This window comes from Centruroides sculpturatus, unplaced genomic scaffold (assembly GCF_000671375.1).
Source record: "Centruroides sculpturatus isolate CEXI.00-Female unplaced genomic scaffold, Cexi_2.0 scaffold218, whole genome shotgun sequence".
NCBI classification, from domain to species: domain Eukaryota; kingdom Metazoa; phylum Arthropoda; class Arachnida; order Scorpiones; family Buthidae; genus Centruroides; species Centruroides sculpturatus.
The window spans coordinates 529,445-551,255 of record NW_019384383.1 but is presented as its reverse complement, the minus strand read 5'-3'; the positions used below and the strand labels follow the sequence as shown (position 1 = coordinate 551,255).

The window sequence follows — 21,811 nt, the reverse complement described above, 5'->3', positions numbered from 1 at the left end:
TTTATGTGTTTGTAAGAATAATTTAAATATACATAAAATATTCCATATAGAGCATGCCAGAATATGCATTGTTATATGTTTAGTTTAAAAGAAGCAAGTAATGAGTTTTAACAAATACAAATTCATTTTCAATTATTTGAGATGTGACTTCTTGAAAGAAAATACAATTAAAATTAAAATTATCTGGCATTAAATTTATCATTTGGCTTCTTTATGACCATATTCACAACCCAAATCAAGAGTTAGAAGTTAACCAATAAACATTCATGCACTAAAAGTAAAGTGAACAGTTATTGGTTAACTGTGGATTGACTCAATTCATTTTATTACAACATTAAATTAACATTTTACATAGGAAATTTTGGTTTACGTGATTAATCGAGACCACTTTAACAAAATGTCAAAAACGAAAAAATAAATAAAAGTATTGATTTTATTAACTATAAGTTTGGCTTCCTGAAAACAAGCACCACATAATTTGCATATAGTGAAGTCCTAGATAAATACTTTTGAGTTGGAAAACAAGGCCAGAATTTATTGTTGATTTAAAAGTCAAAATTTCATGAAGAGCAATTTTAAGTGTGACAAAAAACATTAATTTAATTGGTTCATTAAATACACTAAGCTAAAAAATATTGTGTATTTTTCTGCTAAAGAAAAGTACACATTAAACATTTATTTGTATATAAATCCAGTAAAATACTATCTTTAAATTATATTTGCTTTATTTGAGAAACAACAACAGCCTAACTTAGCCTGAAATAAATGTTTTAAAATTGGTATGATATGTCTTTTGAGCAGCTTTTTAACAGATTATTCCATTTGTCTTGTCTTAAATTTAAATTTTAGTATGCAAATTTGACAAGAGAGATGTGTTTTAAGTATATCTCAGTCTATGGAACACTATTAATGATCTGTTCCTAAAACATCCCTTAGAACATGGAGAAAGTGATGCACAAATGTATTATGTAACAGAAACAAAGAATACTAAGATAAAGAACAATAAAGTAGTTGTAAAAACAAGAAATACATATTTACAAAGTTATCAGAAATGATATTAACAAAGTAACAAGTTTAATGGGAGGAAATGTTAAAGCCAAACGACTGCCAGATTATATCAAACTATATTACTACTGCCATTAATAATTGAATGCTGAGTAATTTGGCACTAGAGGTAACGTAATTCAGCAATCATTTGGTTTTAATATGTTACAACTGGGTTTTACATGTTGATATTTGGAAGAAAATGTCGGAGAGAATGGTCAAAAGCAATCAAAATTTATCAAAGAACCTTAAAAGAATGTATAACTAATGTGTAAAGGATGTCAAGATCCTTTTAAACTTGTGAAAACTGTTCAATCACATTAAGTGTAAAATGCAAAGATTTAAAGTGACAGAAATCAATGTCAGTCAAAAGTAATTTTTGTAAAATTATTAATGTAGGTTTATATAAGCAAACATTTTCTTTCTTTTTATTTTTTCCTTATAACAGTCAATTAAAGTAAATTAATTTTTTAAAATTAGTTTCAGGAATGGCAATATATTTAGAATGAATTAGATGTCTCATACTCAAACATAAAAACTGCTATTGTATTGGAAATGGCTTTCTTTAGATTATTCCTTCAAAATCTCCGTTGTAAATTACTAATAATCTTCTATTTTTACTTAAAATAATTGCAAAAACAAAACTACATTAGTACTTTTCAGCTCAAGCATTCGGTTTCCGACATTCCAAACCCATTTTGGAATTCCCAAAGATGAGCTCAAAACATTAATCTAATGTTTATGAGTTTTACATTTGTCGTCAAAAGTTTCAAAGTAATTTTGGAATGCTGGAAATAGAATACAAGCTTAAGGTGAGCATCTTCAAGAGTTCTGAAGAGATTCCGAAATATCCAAAGACGAGTACAAGAGCTTGGAAACTCTTCTGTATAATTCTGATTATTCCTAATGTTTTCAATGCTTGTATCCTTTCCTGGCATTCTGCAATTGTTTAAGACCTTCCAAAGATGAACAAATAAAAAATTTTGAGTGTTAAACTATTGTTTATGAGTTTATCTTTCAAGTTTTAAAATGAATTTGGAATGTTTAAAGAATGCATGAACTTGAAAACATCTTATTTTTGTCATAAATTTAAGTAAGAATACATGCAAAACTTTAATACTACATTCTAACTACAAAACAGCATTTAAAATTTTTACATCTGCCAATAAAAAGTTGTAACGACCTGACACAAATATTTATCACTTTCACACAACCAATTGACTAAAAAAATACAGTTTAGCTTTAAAAATTCAATGTTTTGTGCAATATCAAGATTACGAGACAAATGCTGCTTCATTATGTTTATCTGCATTTATACCAACTCAAACTCCAGATCTTACATTTGAAACATTAAATACAAATATATAAAAATGTCTTAAGAACAGAATTATCTTTTCATTTTATCACAAATATCAATATAGATAAATTTTAACTTATAATTTGTGTTTTTAAATGTTAAAAATTACACTATATCCTTTATTATATAAACTAATCTTAATTTTTTGACACAAATGATGTATTTTGCCAACATCTAATTTAACTTAATTGATGAATCTTGGAACAATTTCATACAATATTAATATTAATATTATGTGAAATTGTTAATAAATATCAATAAATTTCTCGACATAAAATATAATAAAATGGCTTACCATTTTTTATCATAGTAGAGTTTTCCGTCTTCTATCCGTGCTTCTATGTTCGCTGAGCCATTTTCACTCGGAATTTGGTCTAAATCTGTAAAATTTAAATAAGTATTAAATATGGGTAACAAGAAATTTTAATATTTTATGACAAAATACCGTAATGTAATTAAACTAGTAGTAAATTATTAATTTGCTTACAGTCTTGTTTCCTTAAACCAGTTGGTAACTTTCCCTGAAAAATAAGAAAATATTCACTTTAAAGACTTGAAAACTGCATAAAAATATTCACAATTAAGTGAAAAAGTTTTAAATAACAAAAACAGATTTTGTTTTTAAATATATTTTACTTAAACTGAATTGCTAGCATAAGAAAATTTAAAGCCGAGAAAGCCATTTAGCAAGCGATAAAAAATTTATCCAGTATAGCATTCGTATAGTGTTGTACAAAAATATCTTAATACTCAACTTTACACTCAGTGTCAAGTATATTAATTTTATGCTTAAATGAGCAATTAAAAGCAGTTAAGAATTACTAAAAGAATAATAATAAAAGCTGAGTCACACTTGTCTATCCAGGTTATATAACACCAATAGACAGTAGTGTGACTCAGCTTTTATTATTAGTATTTGGTGTCTGTTGTTATTTATATTTTATTACTAAAAGAACAATTAAAATGCTTTAATTTTTGGAACATTTTGAATCTTTATCCATCATTAGAGAAATACAGATGCAATCCTATTTATTGAATTTTCTGTATAAAAACATTCGTATAAGAAACTGAGTGTGAATAGTGTTATCAATCTAATAATTAAGATGGATTTACTATCAGACTACATTTTGGCTAGTTAAATATACAAATACTCTATAATTTGGACTAAAGATAAGCAATTAAGTTGTCATTACATATTAAATTTTAATAATTAGAATTAAAATTAATTTAGAATACTCTGGAAAAACAAATTGATTCTGGACTTGAACTGTAACATCAAGATGGCAACTTAATTGCTTATCTTTATCCAAATTACATAGTATTTGTATATATAATTAACCAAATATTTCAGATGAGAAAGTAATTATATAGAGTTTAAATTATACTTCCCATTTAGAAATTAAAATACTTAAAATTAAAAACAAATATTTATAGTAAAATTTGAACTACTTTGTTTAAGATCTTCAGATCTTCTAAAATTTCACTCTCGTCTAATAAATAATTAAGCTGAGGTAATATTCATTAAGGAAATAATGTAAATAAAATTCTTTTTAATTTTCAATTTAACTTAAAGATAAATTTTAAAAAAAAGTTGGAGAGAAAGTGATTAAATGAAATTACCCAAACAGCAATCAAGACTATTTAAAAATTATACTTTATCAAAATAGTCTTTAAATATTTAAAACCTAAGAGATTTTCAGCCTCACTGGCTTGTCTGGGTGTAAATTATTTCAAAAATTAAAATATGTTCCAAATATCTTAAAACTCAATTAAGAAATAATTATTGCAGTTTTATTGAACAAATCCAAAACAAAAATTCTTTCTTTCACAAGTCCTTTGATACAGAGTGAGTAAAATTAAAAACCATCTCAAATTATAGAAGTTGATAAACTTCTGTTACATTCCAGCATAGTAGATGAAAACTATAATTTGAACAGAATATTCTGCACACTGTTTTCCTGTACATTCATTTAATCTTGTATTTGTGTTCTTGCATAATTGTCAAACTTGTTTAAAAAGAAATTACAGATGTTACATCTTGATACTACATAATATCTATTTTTATAATTATTTATGATGTTTTTTATATGTGAAGAATTTAAGTGCCAAGAATAGCTTTGTGTAATTTGTTTTGTTTTGTTAGATAAGCAGATTAATGGAGAAAATATTTAATTTTGGGTATTAATCATAAATTAAAACATCATAAATAATTATAAAAATAGATATTACATAGTATCAAGATGCAGCACTTGTAATTTCTATTATGTCTTAATAATTTACTAATAAAGGATATAGTGTAATTTTAAACATTTAAAAACACAAATTATAAGTTAAAATTTATCTATTGATATTTGTGATAAAAATGAAAAGATAATTCTGTTCTTAAGACATTTTTATATATTTGTATTTAATGTTTCAAATGTAAGATATAATAAGATATATATCACCTGGCAGAGCAAGTTCATTCATCCAGATGACAAATCTATTTTGCTCTATTGTACAACACAAAAACTCATTCTGTCAGAAAGTTGGTACTGGCTCTACATACGATCAAACTGTGTGGTTGCACGAAGACACCAAAAGAAAACGAGCACAAAATTTATATCATTTATACATCAATTAGCAAATCTGGGGCATGTCAAAACTTCTTGCACAGAGTGCAGATAAGGTTGGATCCAATAGTGTAAAAGCAGAGTAAATCTTTCTTCCAATAGAATGAATAGTTCCCTCCAGATGCCGTATAGAATGTATTGATATTTAAGCAATTCAATCTCAAAAATCATTATTTTCTTTTAATTTGATTCAATAATAATCAAAATTATAGTTTTCATCTACAATGATAGAGTGTAACAGAAGTTTACCAACTTCTATAATTTGAGATGGTTTTTAATTTTATTCACACTGTAGCAAAGGATTTTTGTTATAGATTTGTTCAGTAAAACTGCAATTTCATACATTATAAGCAAATAAATTATTTTAAACTTTTATTTTGCCAAGCACTTAAAAATAATACATAAAATTTCTCATAAGTATTAAAGTATATGTTGAAAATTTACTCATAAGAATATTACAATAAAAAAAGAATATGTGTGTATTCATTAATATGTATTAAATTTAAATGTAATCTTAATCTGACACCTAACAAAAAAAGCATATTAATTTGACAAGACTATGGTCTATGGCAGCGCTGTCCAACTTATCATAGCCCGCAGGCCATATTTTCTTCACCAAACCTTTCGGGGGCCAAGAAGGTTGATAAACCACATGACATTTGCATAGTGCTACGGTTCAGTAAGCACTAATTGACGCTATAAAAAGGCGACAGTTCGACACACCGGATATACGTCACTCTCGTCTAAGTTCAACTTGGGAATTTTTTTTGTTCAATAATAAATGTGAATTCTTCTTCCTGGAAAAATAAGACATTCCCTGAAAATAAGACCTAGCGCATTTTTCAGAGCAAAAATTAATATAAGACACTGTCTTATTTTCGGGGAAACACGGTAGTAAAATAATTTTATTAATAATAATAATTTAGTAACATAAATTTATTCATAATGAAATGTACTCGCGGGCCGTAAAAATTATTTGGCAGGCCGTATACGGCCCGCGGGCCGCCAGTTGGACAGCGCTGGTCTATGGTAGTGGTGAAAATGTCTGTAATTCACCATGAAATACCGACTGACACCCAGAAACAGAAAAAATCAATAACAAAGTAGATTATAAAGGATCCTTGTGATCATAAATCTGCAAGTGTCGTGCATGAACAACGAAACTCTGATAAGGACTTCCAGGAATAAGACTGGGGGTTACTAAAAGAAGGGGCAAAGAACACATGTCGAGGAATGATAATCCAGATCCCAAGACCTGTATTGCCATTTCCTGATATCTGGCAATACTAAAGATTTGACTATTAACTGTTGCTAAACAATAACTTATATTTAAAGAAATCAAAAATTAACTTTCAAACAAATTCATAAAAATCAAAATCATAATGGCATATTAACAAATTTTAATTATTTTTGATTTTAACATTTTCAAAGCATAAAAAGGCTTCATCTCAGACAAGACTAAATATTCTTATATCCTACAAGTTTAATGACAATTGCAATTATTGTTTTTTATACAGCTAAACTTTGTGTCTGAATTCTACAAATAATTTATTATTCAAATTATGCCTAAAGAAGTCGCAATCTATAACAAAGATAAAATTCCAGTTCTTTATACTTTATTTTGTATCCAAAAATAAGGTCTTATATGCTTCAAAATGTTAGTAAATTTAAAACTTTTCTGACCTCTCATGTAGTTTTATTTAAACAATCAAGCAAATTGTATGATTCTGACAAAAAGAAAGATAAACCAATGCTAAAATACATGGCATATGGGTTTATTTAAGATTAACTATTTTTTTAAACCATACAGTCCCGTCTTCAGATCTATATCTTTGGAAATATAATGCCAAAGAATCATTTGAAAGCCTTAGCATATTAAATGAACTACATCTTGTTAAAACAGGAAATAAAACATTGGATCAGAAGATGGGATGGCACAGTCATAAGAAATGTTTAATCACAAACTCTGGCTCCTTTATAAATTTTCTATTAAGAAGTTGCTATTTATATCTAAAGACAATAATAAAATATCATAATGAATAATATAAAAGGATATCTGGTGAAGTTTTCCGTCTCTTCTCTGGCATCGGTATCGGATCATTGGGCCGTCTTCTCAGTTTACGCGTTGTCACGGGTTTCACATCCATCGAATCTAAATAATTAAATTTTGCAATAAAATTTGAATCTGAGAATATTCCTACATAAACTTTGGTTATAATTAATAATTTAATATTTAATATTAACATTAACTGAGGTATGTTATATTAGAAATTAAGGGAAAGTATGGAAATGTGGGCAAATAAGTCATGCCATAGTAGATATCTGTAAATTAATCTCATCACAAAAAGAACTGTTTTAAAGATGTTCCTTAGCATTCTGGTTGAGTAAAAATATCTTCCAAAATAACAATTTGTCCATAACATCACTAAGACTTAATTTGCTAGATGAACTGTAGTGGAGAACCATCAAAAGACCAGAAAGAAGCCAAAGTTCAGATAAACATAGCACAATAAGTTCACATTAGATCTTCCATCATACTTAAATTATGAATACAATTTCAAAATACATTTGGATTCTCAAAGATGCAGCCAAGAAAAAACCTAGGGTTAAAACTACTATCTTCATTTATCCACTTGAAGTAAAGACACATTCACCTTCATGCAGCTGTGATCAGTCACAACTGAGGATATGGGTATGCCAGTATCTGCTTTTACTGTGCATGGAAGGCTTCACAGAGGTCTGTAATCTAGATGACCAGCAATTCTTTTATACACAAGGCATCACCACAAAAGGGTATTTTTGCATTGGGCATGACTTCACATCAGTTAAACCAAAAACTTCTCACAGGCAAATTGAATTATGCTTTGTAGAGTGATTCGAAGTACACATGGTCCAAAGGACATGGGACACTTTACCAGCCCTAAAATATTCACAAAACAGACACTTAGGAAGAAGGCAGCATTACAGTTGGGGTGGCATCTCATTAGATGGATACATAGACCTCTACACATTTCCAAGAGGAACCACAACTGCCAAAAGATATAGGAATGAAATTCAGGATCCTATTGTTTGCCCTTGTGCAAATACAATATGATAAATTTACTAGTGATGGAACGATATCAAAATTCCTCCTGATTCCAATTCTTTTGAATACTTTCTAAAGTTTATTTTAGTTTAGAAAAATTAACAATTTATATTATGAGCATTGTACATTTGTTAATTAATAAACATCAAGCTTAAGAATGAAAAAAACTGGAAAATCCAAAATCAATCTTTACAAAGAAACATGAAAATTCTTCATTTATATGTGGATATTCATGCTTTTTTAGTGTACTACAAAGTAAATTTATAATCTTATTTTAGATAAAGTTAATATTGAAACACAACCCTCAGAGAAATTACAACTAATTCCCTTCTACTCAAAGAATTATTCCATCATGTCATCTAAGGTATATCTAAGTCTCTGTCTTTGGAAACTGCTTCATTGGCCGACATGACAATCAAGGGAGAGGAAGGTAAATCGGAAAATGCACTTTTTTCATGCTTCTCGCCATAGGCATGTCTTGTAAATGATTTAACTCTATTGTATTTAATACTAAATTAGGTTTGGCAATTGATGCAACAAGCAATCAAATTTCTTCACAAGTTAACCAATTTTTGAATTCATTCACTCAAGCCACAAATGTCTAGACTGACTCGTCTTGAAAAATCAATTTTTAAAACTCAAAATGGCATTAAACTTAGTGCAAACAAGTATTTTTACTCAAAATTGCACAAATCGTGCTTGAAAATTTCATGTATTACAGCATCATCTGTGCATCATAACAACTTTCATAATTATAATGAAAAAGTCATTTTATCATTACAAGTAAACATGCTAAATATTAAAATNTATTTTGATTCACAAAAATGAAACTGAAGAAAAATAAATGTTCTCCATTAAATTAAATTGAATATATGTAATTTATTTAATAAAATATTATAATATAACTAATAAAACAATTTATGATTTTTATTATTAAGTTTCTTATCAAATAGCATATTAATTCTATACAATAATATGTTTTTAAGCTCATATAATTTATAAATTTTTAAAATATTTTTAACCAATAGAAATAAAGGATCTCAAAATTTCGCAAAACGATTTCTAATATTTCGTATTTTTATTTTAACATAAACGAAATAAAGCGTAGATAATTTGAAAGTTTAACATAATAATAATAAATAATAAATAAATATTATTAAAAATAATAATTAAAACTATCCTTTATACCAAAACTAAAGCTAAAAATGTAATCAAATGAATTGAAAATTAAAGCAATGTTTTTAAAAACCATTTAAAACTTGTTTTGAAATTTTCAAATTGTAAATCAAACTAATTTTTAAATTTATGCTATTTGTGTGAGGTGGTGACAGAACATTTTACTTTTAATATATATACAGAACACAGATTGCCTGTCAAGCCGGCCCAATGCTGGCTGTATGGCAACCATAAAGTCACCCTATCTTCCCTAAAACGGAACAGTTAGTAATCATGGTTAGTACTGAATGCAATCTCTCATCGCTCTGACTATATGAAAGAAAAGTCCACCATGACACATGCAATGTCCCATATATGTCATCTCGTATATGAAGCATTGCTTAGTCGCAGCTTTGTTCATTTTAAGAATCAATAGTCATGATGAGATTTTCTCAATTCCAATACTTGGAAAATGTCTGATTTCTCCAATTCCCGATTGCAGTTGCTAACACTTATCCTACAAAATGATAATGCTTGATGCACCTAGATAGGGTAGTAGGCCAGTATCTTTAGGTGGAGAAAATTGCACATATGAATTAATCAGTAAGGTCTTCATACCTTAATCCTAAAGAACTCGTATGGGATGCGCTCAGAAGTCTTGTTGCTGTCTCCAATCCTCACTACGTCAACAAAGACTTGGAACACATTTGCAAGAATAATGCACTTTGATCAATACTGAGACACTAGGTACCATTATCAACAACAAGCAACATCACTATGAAGTCTGTATTGTTTCTAGAGATGATCATATGTCATATTAACTAAAAATTATGACAACACACATGATTAAACATTAAATAAAATAGACATAATTGTACACATGTCGTTCTTACCTAATAAGAAAAAAAATTGCATGCATTCCTCTAAAAATGTACTAACTAACATTGAAGATAGTAAAGTTGTATTTACAAAGCATGTAAAACTCAAAAGATGTTACAAAGAATTGAGGCAACTTCTCTATCTTCAATATTAACCTATTTTCAATAAAATTTACATGGAAGCTACACTTTTTTTAAAGTTTTGACTCTTTTTGCCCTGCAAGCACTAAGAGGAGGTCCTTTTTAATCACACCCATTGCAAGTTTGGCCAAACCAATAATGAAGACTGTGAAATGGCAAAGGATGGAAATAGGCATATTTAGGAAGGACCACTCCTAAGAAATTCCTAAGATTTTTTCAACTGCTTAAATTTGATCCCGGTTTCCCAGAGCGTTGGGCTGACATCTCGGCTATCCAGCACTGGCAGACTACAATTTCTAAGTGAAATTTAATTCTTTTTACAAATTAGGAGAAATTGACAGACCTCCAGTGAGTTCGATAGTGTTTCTCTCGGCTTCAATCATCCGTCTCTTTTCCTCTAATTCCATTATGAGATTCTCTCTCAACTCTATCTTCTTCTCTTCAAATTCTCGCACAGAAGCTTTCTTTTCATTTATGTACTCTCTCTCTACTCTCTCGATCTGAAAATCAAAGAAATTTAATATAGTAAGTGTAACTGGATTAATATAAAAAGTGACCTACGTGATATTTCTAATTATTCATTTTCTTGCATCTAATTTTTCTCACTTTACAAACTTTAGAAACAGGATGTATTCAATTAGATGTCTGCGTGGTTAAATATTGTCTTACTGCTGTGCAAGATCAGAATTCAAATTTACATCAAAGTAATAGAGAAATATTGTTTTGATATAAACTACATTAGAAATGTCATCTTACATAAGATTAAATTTGCATTTTAAACACGCATAATCACCTCGTATATCTGAAAGACGTCATTTAGTATGACACGATCCTGATATGTCTGTTCCAGTTTCTTCAGTCGACGTAAATACTCTGGATGGTTGCCTTCCTGCAACTGTTGGAGCTGCTTCTTCAGATTCGCTAACTTGTCTTGGTACATTCTATATTTGATTAGAAAGTTCAGATGTAAAAGAAAGAAAACAGATTGCAACTTAGTAATATTTTATATGAAAAATTAATATAAACATATTTATCTAACAAATTAATTATCTTAAATGGATGACATTACAAAGGCTTTGTTAATTGTATTGACTAATATTCTGAACAGGACAAAGTGTTATTCCTTATGCAAATTTGTCAAATTACTAACTAAATTACATTATTGATTATACAAAAGATGTATTTGTCAGTCGACACATCCAAACCATCAAACTTCAGATGTCATAACTAAGGTCAACAATAATTCCACAGCAATATAAATGAACTGGGTCTAATTCTAAATGTAATAAAAAAATGTCTACAAACTTTTGTATCTCCAATTGTAAAGTTTTTTATTAGTGACTAATGTTTTCATTTCAAAACATTAGTTGCTAATAAAAATATTTACAATTGGAGAAACAAAGGTTTTGTGGACTTTTTTGAGGTCAACAATTTGTATATGTATATTCATGATATAATTAAACTCTGTCAATAACCCACCAATAATCATTTACATTATTGATAAGTCACTCACAAACTTGTAAAGTATCAACAAACTGAATGAAAAATCAGTTAAAAATGTTTAGATGATGGCAAAAGTTTCATAATATTCAATTAAGATACTTTAAAATCATCAAGAGTAGTTATGTATTCTATCTTTTATTGTTGAACTATTCAAATTATATATAAATTAGAAATTCCCCATCAAGCATGACAGAATACTTTTTACGAAAAAGTAGAGATTAAAGCTAATGGGCTCATTATATCATTACCTCTAATTGGATAATAAAATGTCATACGGTTACTATGGAAAGAGTTTTTAACAAGTTTGTTATAGAAGTGACATGATGCGGATATGTTTTATTTAAGTTTAAATTTTAAATTTAATAAAGTAAGTTTAAAATATGTTATTTGCCAAAATATTTTAAAATGCAACTTAAGGGAAATTCTATAGTCAAGCACAAACTAAATAAAGTGACTGATGTCACTGCAACCTACGATTACTGATCCAAAATTAATAAAATGTTTATTCTAGAGCCAATATTTCTACAAAATAAGTAGCCTATACTTTCTGTCAGAACATAAGAATAATATAACCAAAATTTCTTCTGAATTGGACAAAAATTGCAGGAGTTATAAGGAATTCACACACACACACACACACACACACACACACACACACACACACGACAGCTTTGATGTCATTAAATATGCTCTTCATGACACCAAATATAGAATAAGAATAAAGCAAATTGTCTATTGGCATTAAAGTTTTTTATTTTCAAGTTATTTAATTAAAAACAAATACTTTTAAAATATCATCTTCAGGTTTCATATTATAACTTTATCAAATGAAATTATGTTTCTGATCATTTAAAGTCTTTCTATATTGTTCAAAAACACTTAATTTATACAGAAACTTTTATTATAATCAAGAATAGGCATACACACTGACATTAGGTTTAATTATATTTCTTCCAATTTGTTAAAACTAAAAAATAAGCAGCAGAAAATGTTAAAATATGTTTCAATTTGTTTCCAGTTGACATTCTGGCAAACTAAACACATCAAATTTAGAAAGAGAACAATATTCCTTTCCACCCAAGTAACTTGAAATTTTAAGTCAAATTTAAATTCTAGAAGTAAAGAACTTCCCAAGATTTCTTTGTAATTCATAAATATTTCATAAAATACTTCATAAAAGGCAATAGCATATTCCTTAAACTTTCAAAATTGCAATACTATTTACAAGTTCTACAATGTATTGTTGGTCTTAATGCAAAACATGATCGAAATATTGTTGTTAGTCCCTCAAATACTTCAATTTATGAAAACCATTTGACTGACCTCATAAAATGGTTGCATTAGATGCCGTTAATCACTACAGATGTATATTATCCGTAAGATAAGTTCTCATTTAGTTCTTTGTTAGAGAACTGATGGACATGTAAGCAATACCATAATCTATTCACAAATGAATCAATCTGTCAGCGTCTGCTTGACACAATCAATAAAAGACATGCCTATATATTGTGGGATTCATGATCTTGGTTGATCAAGATGCCCAACCTAAGGAGAAAAGAAGAGACTTGACAAGACAAATAGGCTAGAAATTTTTCCAAGTTAGTAGTATATTGTCCACATATAAAAATCTTGTCAATGTCTTATGAAATATTTGTTCTGTAAATAAACTTGCATTAGAAATTTAGACTTAATTCAAACAATAACATCTACTTTATAAAGAGATGAAGAACAGGATTCAAGTAATTCTAAAATTGGTTATCAAGGAATAGAAAAAGATTTAGCTCGATAAATCAAGAAATCTGGGGAAAGAATCAAAGAGGAGAAGAATGAAATTGTTGAAAGGAGTGCATAAAGTAATAAATTAGATTCACTTACTTAAAGTTGCTGGACAAATTACTGCTATCATCATTAAATTTACTGTTTTAGAATTAGAAATATTGCTTTATTTATTTTATTGTAATCTATTTATTACTTTTTTGTAACTTATGTATCATAATAGAACAAAAACTGTACAGAAATTTACTTTTATAAACCAATATTTCTAATTCTAAAACAGTAATTTAAAAACAATGAAAATTTGAAAATCAGTAAGTTCCATTGTTGCTAATTGAAAGCTCACATTTATAATTACTAATTTTAATACAAGATGGTACCTAATGCCTCATTCTAGTGCCAAATTCATTTCTAATTTATAATCATTATATCCAAATTTAGCCCAATCATTTGTGACAGTTGTGGTTGTATATTTGCTTAATATCAGGTTTCAATTGGTGTGTATATTTATAGATCACATTTACATAATCTTTTGACTTTATATTTAACAATAACAAAATCAAAATATGCATATAATAATCAATAATATAAAAGCTGTCATTTGTGTGAATGTGAATTCCTTATAACTCCTGCAATTTCTGTCCATTCCAGAATGAAATTTTGGTTCTATTCATCTTAGATTCTGATGGAAAGTATAGACTACTTATTTTGCAGAAATATTGGCTACAGAAAAAATGTTTTATCAATTTTCGATCAATGATCGCACTTACACTGCAGTGACATCAGTGAGGAAATTTCCCTTACCTTGCATTTTAAAACATTTTGGCAAATGGTGTATTTTAAACTTACTTCATTAAATTCAAACTTTAAAATGATAGCTGCATCCTGTCACTTCTATAACAAATTTAAAAAAAAAATGTTTTCATAGTGACTGCATGATGTTCTATTATCCAATCAGAAGTAATGATCTAATGATCCCATTATTTAGAAAGTGTTATCACTAATGTAACTAATGTACAATACATACAATTCATCTTTGTTTTGTCAACACAAAATTAAAAAGACTCGCATTTTTCAACAAAATTGCGAGTCTTTTTGTCAGGTAAATTCTAGATCTAAAAGAATAAGAACAACTGAGACCCCTGAAGGCCATGAATTCTGACTTGAACAATATCAAGTAAGAATGGCTTTGTCGAGGGCTGCAGAAACAGCATCGCATCAAGCTCGACTTGAATCTCTTCTCAATTCTTCAATCTCTACTTTTTTATAAAAATATTCCATCATGCTTGGCAGAGTTATTTCTAGTATTGTATTAAATTCACTACTTGTTCAGGTTTTTAATGCCTTAAATCAGTGTTTCTTAACAGGGGGCTACGGCCACCTGGGGGTCCATAAGAAGTTTACAGGGGGCCGCCAAATTATGCAAAATTTCCTTCAGAATATAATAAAAGAAAATCGATGTATAATGGAATATCATATTGAAAAGTGAAATAAGAAAGATAATGTTTTCATATTTACTTTTTTTTATTTATATCTTATTTCTTCCTACATTACAACTTTGTTAGTACAGAAGAAATAAATGCAAATATGATACTTACACCACAATATTTACTTCTTTTCTTCCAAAGTAATTCTAAGAAACTATTAATGCTTGGAATTTTAAAAATGATTAGGAAAAATAGTAGGCTTTGAAAATTTAAATGTTTTTGCTAAAGATATGCAAAATCTTTACGACAAGTTGTTGATATTTTAGTTTTAGCATCGACTTTGGATCAAATAATAGCGCATTTCTTTCTTATATTGTGTGTTTAGTTTTAATTACTTATGATTAACCCATAAAAATGAGCAAAAAACAGAAAGAAACATTAGAAAATTTTTTTAATGTAAATAATCACAGACCAGGACCTTCAAAAAGAAAATACAGTGAAGAAAATACTAGTGAAAGTTCCAATGATGCAACAGTGAAAAATGCAACAGAAAAAAACCAGAAGGCCTAAAACTGAAGGTACAAAATTAAGTAACATTAAAATTAGAAAATACAATCATGATTATATCAAATATGGGTTCATAAAAAATTCAATTTATTATAGATAATTTAACAAATATAAATTATTATTAAAAAAAATGGGGGTCACAAAAAAATTATGAAATATTTGGTGGGCTGCGAGTATAAAAAGGTTAAGAACCACTGCCTTAAATTAATTAAAAACTTATATCATTGTTAGATTTCTATGCACTTTCAATTACAAGTACTTTGTTCTATTTGAATTATTTATTACCAAGATGGCCAAAATGTGACTTATGATCTGCATGTGGCTCTTATAGACCTTTATTATGGCTACTGTATATAGACCCTATCTCTAAAATCATATCCCTACAGTATATAGTTTATATATAAAAACCATTCCAATATAAGATGCGATTCACACTGTTTCTGATATGTGGCATGTGGTTCCTATTATAAGAAGTTTTGCCCACCCAATTTATTACTATTTCTTCTACTTCAAATATCACTTCCAATTTAAAGCTTAAACTTCAAATAACTTTTACTTGGAAAAAATCTAAATGCTTTCTTCTACATTTTCAAATTATTTTAGCTCATATTTGGAGATAAATGATCAAGTAATTTCTTCTTAAAACTTTTAAATTAAATGATGCTGACTTAATTTAAAGATGAATGTTGTTAACCAGGGAAAAGATAAATTAGAAGTATTCTAAAAAAAAAAATTTTTTTTTTATTTTTAAACATTAGCAAAAACAATGTCAGATTTCTGAATTAAGTTTTTAATAAAAACTCCAAAATAAATGATTTTTATATTTTTACATGTTAACATATTACTTGAGTCATCATTATCTTCAATAGAAAAACAGCATAGGCCGTTCTGTCAACAGAAATACAAAAAAAGGTAGCCTTTTTCGTACTTTCATCAATGCAATGGTCTGTACAATCAGTTATTTTACATTATGTTATATTCTAAACAAATTTATATTGTAAATGAGATTTTCTATTGTATTTTCATCATATTTTGCATCATTCTATTCTGTTGAATATGTGTTTGTGTGTCAAAAAGCACTCATATAATTGACTAAAAATATTCCAATTTATTCAAATTTTTAGGTTATTATCTTGTATATTAATTTACTGAAGTTCAATCAGGTCACGCTATTTAGTACTAGTAATGGTAGCCAAGTAAATCTGACATAACAATTAACTAATGCAAAAATTTAAAAGAAAACATACTGTTCTTTAATTTCCGTAAACTCCTCCTCTTGTTTAACCATATCTGTTTCGCTGGCATCTTCAGTATCTAAAAGGATACAAAACGTAGTAAATTATATATAAATAAATAGCCAAATGTTTAGCACATATAATAAAAAATTAATTCTATAATGATACAAAATAATATTAAAATCCTAATTTTTGACTACCTTTTACATATTAGTAAAAAAGGTTTGCTTCAACAGACACAGAACCAACTTCCAGTGCATATAATACAAAAATCAAACACTCGTAAATGTTTTCCAACTCCTCCCGAGTCCTTCTTCAGGTGCGACTGAATGGTTACTCAATGGAATATTATCAGAACTAATGCCGTTTTGTAAAAATTTTTAAAACAACGTCATTCAAACAACCATTTGAAAATATAAATATAAATTTAATGTTGTGTAAGCATTATCATGCACATAACAATCATTCTGTGTGTTGTAAACAGGGCTTTGGAGTCAAAGTCGGGGAAAATGTGTCGACTCCAACTCCAGCATTTTAAGTTTAATTTCATTTTTATTTCAATGAAAGAAAATTTATTTTCTATTTAATAATTTTTTAAAATGTTTTTGTATTTTGTTATAATTCATTTATTTTAAATACAAAATGCAACAATTTAATTTATTAAATATGTATCAATAGTTTTCTTTGCAGTATTTGTGTTTAGTAGTTAAATTATTTTGACCCAATTGAATTTGAATATTTTTGATTCATTCCTTTATTATCCCCACTGTAAATACGTACTCTAATTTTTTGAATGAGCCAGACTAATTGATCAAAGTATATATTTTTCTTTTCTGAACAAGGGGCTGAGTAGCTAGATCGCATACTTTTTAGTTGGACTAATGTTTCTGGAAAGGTGAAATTGAAGTGCAAAAGCTGTAGAATAAAGATATGTAGATGTAGAATTTTATCACTCCCCCTTTTTTCTCTTATTAAATATTTGTTAAAAACTAATTTTTTATACAAATAAATATTAATGTAAGTTAAATATTAAAAATACTAACTATAAAAGTATTTGGGTAAATGCCGGGGCTCCTTTCAGTACTCAGAGTAGGGTAACTCCTATGAGTGCCTCTGCCCCCCTATAAAATGACTGTATTTAATTTTGCCAGAGTCAGGAGTTGGAGTTGGCCTACTAAAATTATCAGGAGTTGGAGTTGGCCTACTAAAATTATCAGGAGTTGGAGTCAAGTGTTTTTTTTATCAACTCCACAGCCCTGGTTGTAAATATATCCTGGTGTGGAGTGATGTGTATATTAAGGTTTGCTTCTTTGTTGATGTTCTTGTTATTAAAATTTTATGATTTTAATCAGAAATTTGAATATTTCTTGAATGTGTTCATTGTGATAATTAAAGTAAACCCATGCTAACTCCCATCAATAGAGGTGTAGGTCATCCAAGTCAGTGAAGCATTTTCTCCAATAACACAGAAAACAAGAAAAAAAAATATACAGGTAACCCCCATATAACATGGCACTTCTATAGCACAGATTCACTCTAACACGGTTCGAGAATTGGGAACATCCCCATATAACGTGGTGCTTTTATAGCATTGGTTCACTCTAACACAGTTCGGGAATTGGGTAAAACCCTCGTATAACATGAAATGTAATAACGGGTGTGTTCTTTACCTCCGCGTAACCCCGTGCGAGCACTCTAATTGTTTTCGTGGCTACTTTGAATGCTCTTTCAACAAATAATCCATTTAATGGTTAAATTTTACAATTGGGACCCTTCTTTTGCCTCTAAAAGCTCATTTTAGAATTATGGATTCCTCCATCACGATACTATCGATAGTGTGGGTGCCGCCATCTTTCTTTCACTATCGTTCCTAAATGCCTACAAACAGCAGTGAAGTCCCGTTGCAGAGTGACCGCTATTAACGAATGCACTCTAAAACTGTTACCAGTTGATTATGCTCATGCTGAGATCATCATATAGGATGAATAATCCTCTGGTAAAATATTTACTTAAATAATAAATAACTATTTTACTGACGAAAAAAATGAATAATAAATCCGATTTAAATAAGGATTTAACAGCATGTTTTTTTAATTTTTGGAACCTAACCCCCCTTTTCACACTAGTTCTTTGTTTCGTATAACACGGATTTGCATAACAAGGCAATTTTTTGGAACGTAACTCCCGTGTTATACAGGGGTTACCTGTACAATGTAGTAATTTATTACAATTGGCTCTGTAATAAAAGTTTTACCAAGTTATTCTTTCAAATCACCATAACAGTGTATTTCTATTAATAGGACTTATCATACTGGTGTATAAGATTACAGCAACTCAGTCACACAGATTAAAATTGTTTTATTTACAATTACCTGTAAATAATTGTAAATAAAACAATTTGTTTACAATTACCTGGTAATTGTAAATAAAACAATTTTAATCTGTGTGACTGAGTTGCTGTAATCTTATACAGTAGAACCCCTCTAATCCATCACCTTTGGGACTGGGGGTATGGTCGGAACGCAAAAAAGGTCGGATTATCAGAAAAAAGTAAAATAAACAATCTTCCCTTTGTCCAGTCTTTGTAGCACTGGTAATTTTTCATTTAATGAAAGAGTAACGTTTTTACGTTTCATTCCTGACATGTTGAAAACACACACAAAACTGTACATGTACACACAATGTAAAACATATATTGTAACGAACACAGAAGAACGCCACGAACGGTGAGTCACTGACGAGTCGGGACAAGTTTCTCGAGTCCAACCACGGTCGGATTAACCGGAGTGACAGACTAGCCGAGGGCGGACTAGAGGGGTTCTACTGTACACCAGTATGATAAGTCCTATTAATAGAAATACACTGTTATGATGATTTGAAAGAATAACTTGTTTGAATTAAGGACATTGATGCATATTAATTAAAGTTTTACCAAGTTTTAGTAGGTTTTTCTTATAGGCTGGTCAAGCATCTTTATCTTACACTTTCCCTTTGAGCAAGAAGTACAAAATAATACAAACAAAATTTGCTGTCTTCCTACATCCTGCAATCACAAGAACAGTATTAACACTGGACTGGATTTTTAAATTTAAATTTGACTAATTTTCGATTTTAAAATTTTTATAAGAAAATATTACTACTACTTTCTACTCAAGAAGCATCCTAGTTTGCCATTTTCCCAGGAGTGCACTTTCCAGTCTTAGAATTGTTTGCAAACAAAACATTTATAGTCCTGTCTTTCGTCTTTTGGAACCACTTTGCCACCACTTTATTAGATGTTAGGTTTCTTGGTACTGATCTTGGCAATTGTCTCGAAATGCCCATTTTAGCCTGCCTTGTCACTGAATGGAGCCTGCCCTCTGACTAGTATTTCTCAGAAAACATTTTCTGTTGTGACAGAAAACAACTTGTACCATGTATGTGCATAAACACAATAAGTATCACTTGCAATGGCATCCACAGTTCTTTGCATTTAGGACTTTATTATTTGAGATAAACATCACTCAAAAACTGTACAAAAAAAATGGTTATTTGGCAAAATTTAGAGATTGATAAGGTACAGAATCAGCTTCCCAGTGGATTGAGAATAGTGGAGAATTGACCAGACAGTCAAATTTGAAAATCTTTAATTTATACCATGTTTGACCAACTTATAATGAAGGTTGGTCAACTTTTATGAGTTAAGCATACCAATGATCTACTTCATATGTCTGTTCTTCTATAAAAGCTTAATAATCCACCCTAATAATATTATGCTGAAAAATAGTGATATTTATTACACAATAATTAACATTCCAGATTATCTTTTTGTAAACTAAACAAATTAAACACCACCATTTATTTTATACCATAGCAAAAAAAAAAAACATTTTAATTTCTTTCTGTCACACAAATCACAAATTTTGCTCCTTTTTGGCTCATTCATTCATTCATTTTGCACTTAAATGAAAATTTTTAGGATGCAACAAAATTATTATTAAAACCTAGCAAAGACCAATGACACAAGGAGCATTTCTTTGTATCCACCATATGTTACCTTAGGAAGCATTACGAATCCTTATCAAATAGTTAAAAGATATTGCCATAAAAAATATCAATTAAATATTCCTATTAAAATTACACCGTATTTTTCATGTTTTAACAAACCAAATTTTCTGCCATCTACCAAAAATAATGCACCGATCAACTCTGTACCCATTCTCTTATCCTTTTGAGACAGTAAGACCTGATGTGGATTCCGGCCAAGCAGGCCTTGTCCTTCATTTTTTAGATCATATTTTGCAAAATACGATACATAACATAAATAAACCAAAAATGTAAAGATCTGTTTATTTCTCGACTCCTCAGATACAACAGATGGCAACTATCCAAGTTTTAACAGATATTAACGCATTGTCTAATAAGTAGTAAGGTAGAATCTACAGACAGTTTTTTCAAACCAATTGTTTTTTAAATAGCATCTCAAATATTCATCATATGTACAACAAATGTCAGCATGGGAATACAAGTGCATAGAATCATACAAGAACAACAAACAGGAAAAGAGCTTTTAGTTCTACTTTGGTTTTCATTCCAGGCTAAACAGAAATTTAGAGACATCCATCATAATTTTTAATTAAACCAAAGAAATAATAAGGTCAGTATAAATATGTTTATTCTCTTCACATAAAGAATTTTAAAAAATAATTTTGTGAAACAAACTCAACGTAAATACCAGCAAGCTCATAAAAGTTGTTTCAAAGACATTGTATACGTGATTTAACGATGCATCAATCGACAAACTACCTTCATACATAATAACAGAAAGAAACATATTAGAAAGTAGTCAAATTCGTTAAGTAATTTTTATTATAAACATTAAATGTAATTAGAAAACATCTCAGAACACAAGGATTAATTCTTTAATTTTTAACAAATAAACTATTTTTTAAGACTCAATAACACGGATAACTCTAACACAACTTCAAGAATAATAATCTTTTACGATATTTCTTCTTTAAAACTACACTAAGGGTTATTTCTTGTTGTCAAGAC

At 28.8% G+C, this 21,811-nt stretch overlaps 1 protein-coding gene across 1 annotated transcript in view; it reads right to left on the bottom strand.

Annotated features, from left to right (window-relative positions):
• LOC111617971 (sin3 histone deacetylase corepressor complex component SDS3-like) overlaps positions 1-21,811 on the bottom strand; it is a 34,618-nt gene that overhangs the window by 11,118 nt on the left and 1,689 nt on the right. The window contains exons 2-8 of the mRNA XM_023359378.1: positions 16,790-16,856; positions 11,066-11,213; positions 10,616-10,772; positions 7,070-7,165; positions 3,851-3,912; positions 2,889-2,922; positions 2,697-2,781 (exon numbers count right to left, since the gene is read on the bottom strand). Of these exons, the coding sequence (XP_023215146.1) occupies positions 2,697-2,781; positions 2,889-2,922; positions 3,851-3,912; positions 7,070-7,165; positions 10,616-10,772; positions 11,066-11,213; positions 16,790-16,856 (649 nt within the window). The remainder of the gene's footprint in view (positions 1-2,696; positions 2,782-2,888; positions 2,923-3,850; positions 3,913-7,069; positions 7,166-10,615; positions 10,773-11,065; positions 11,214-16,789; positions 16,857-21,811) is intronic.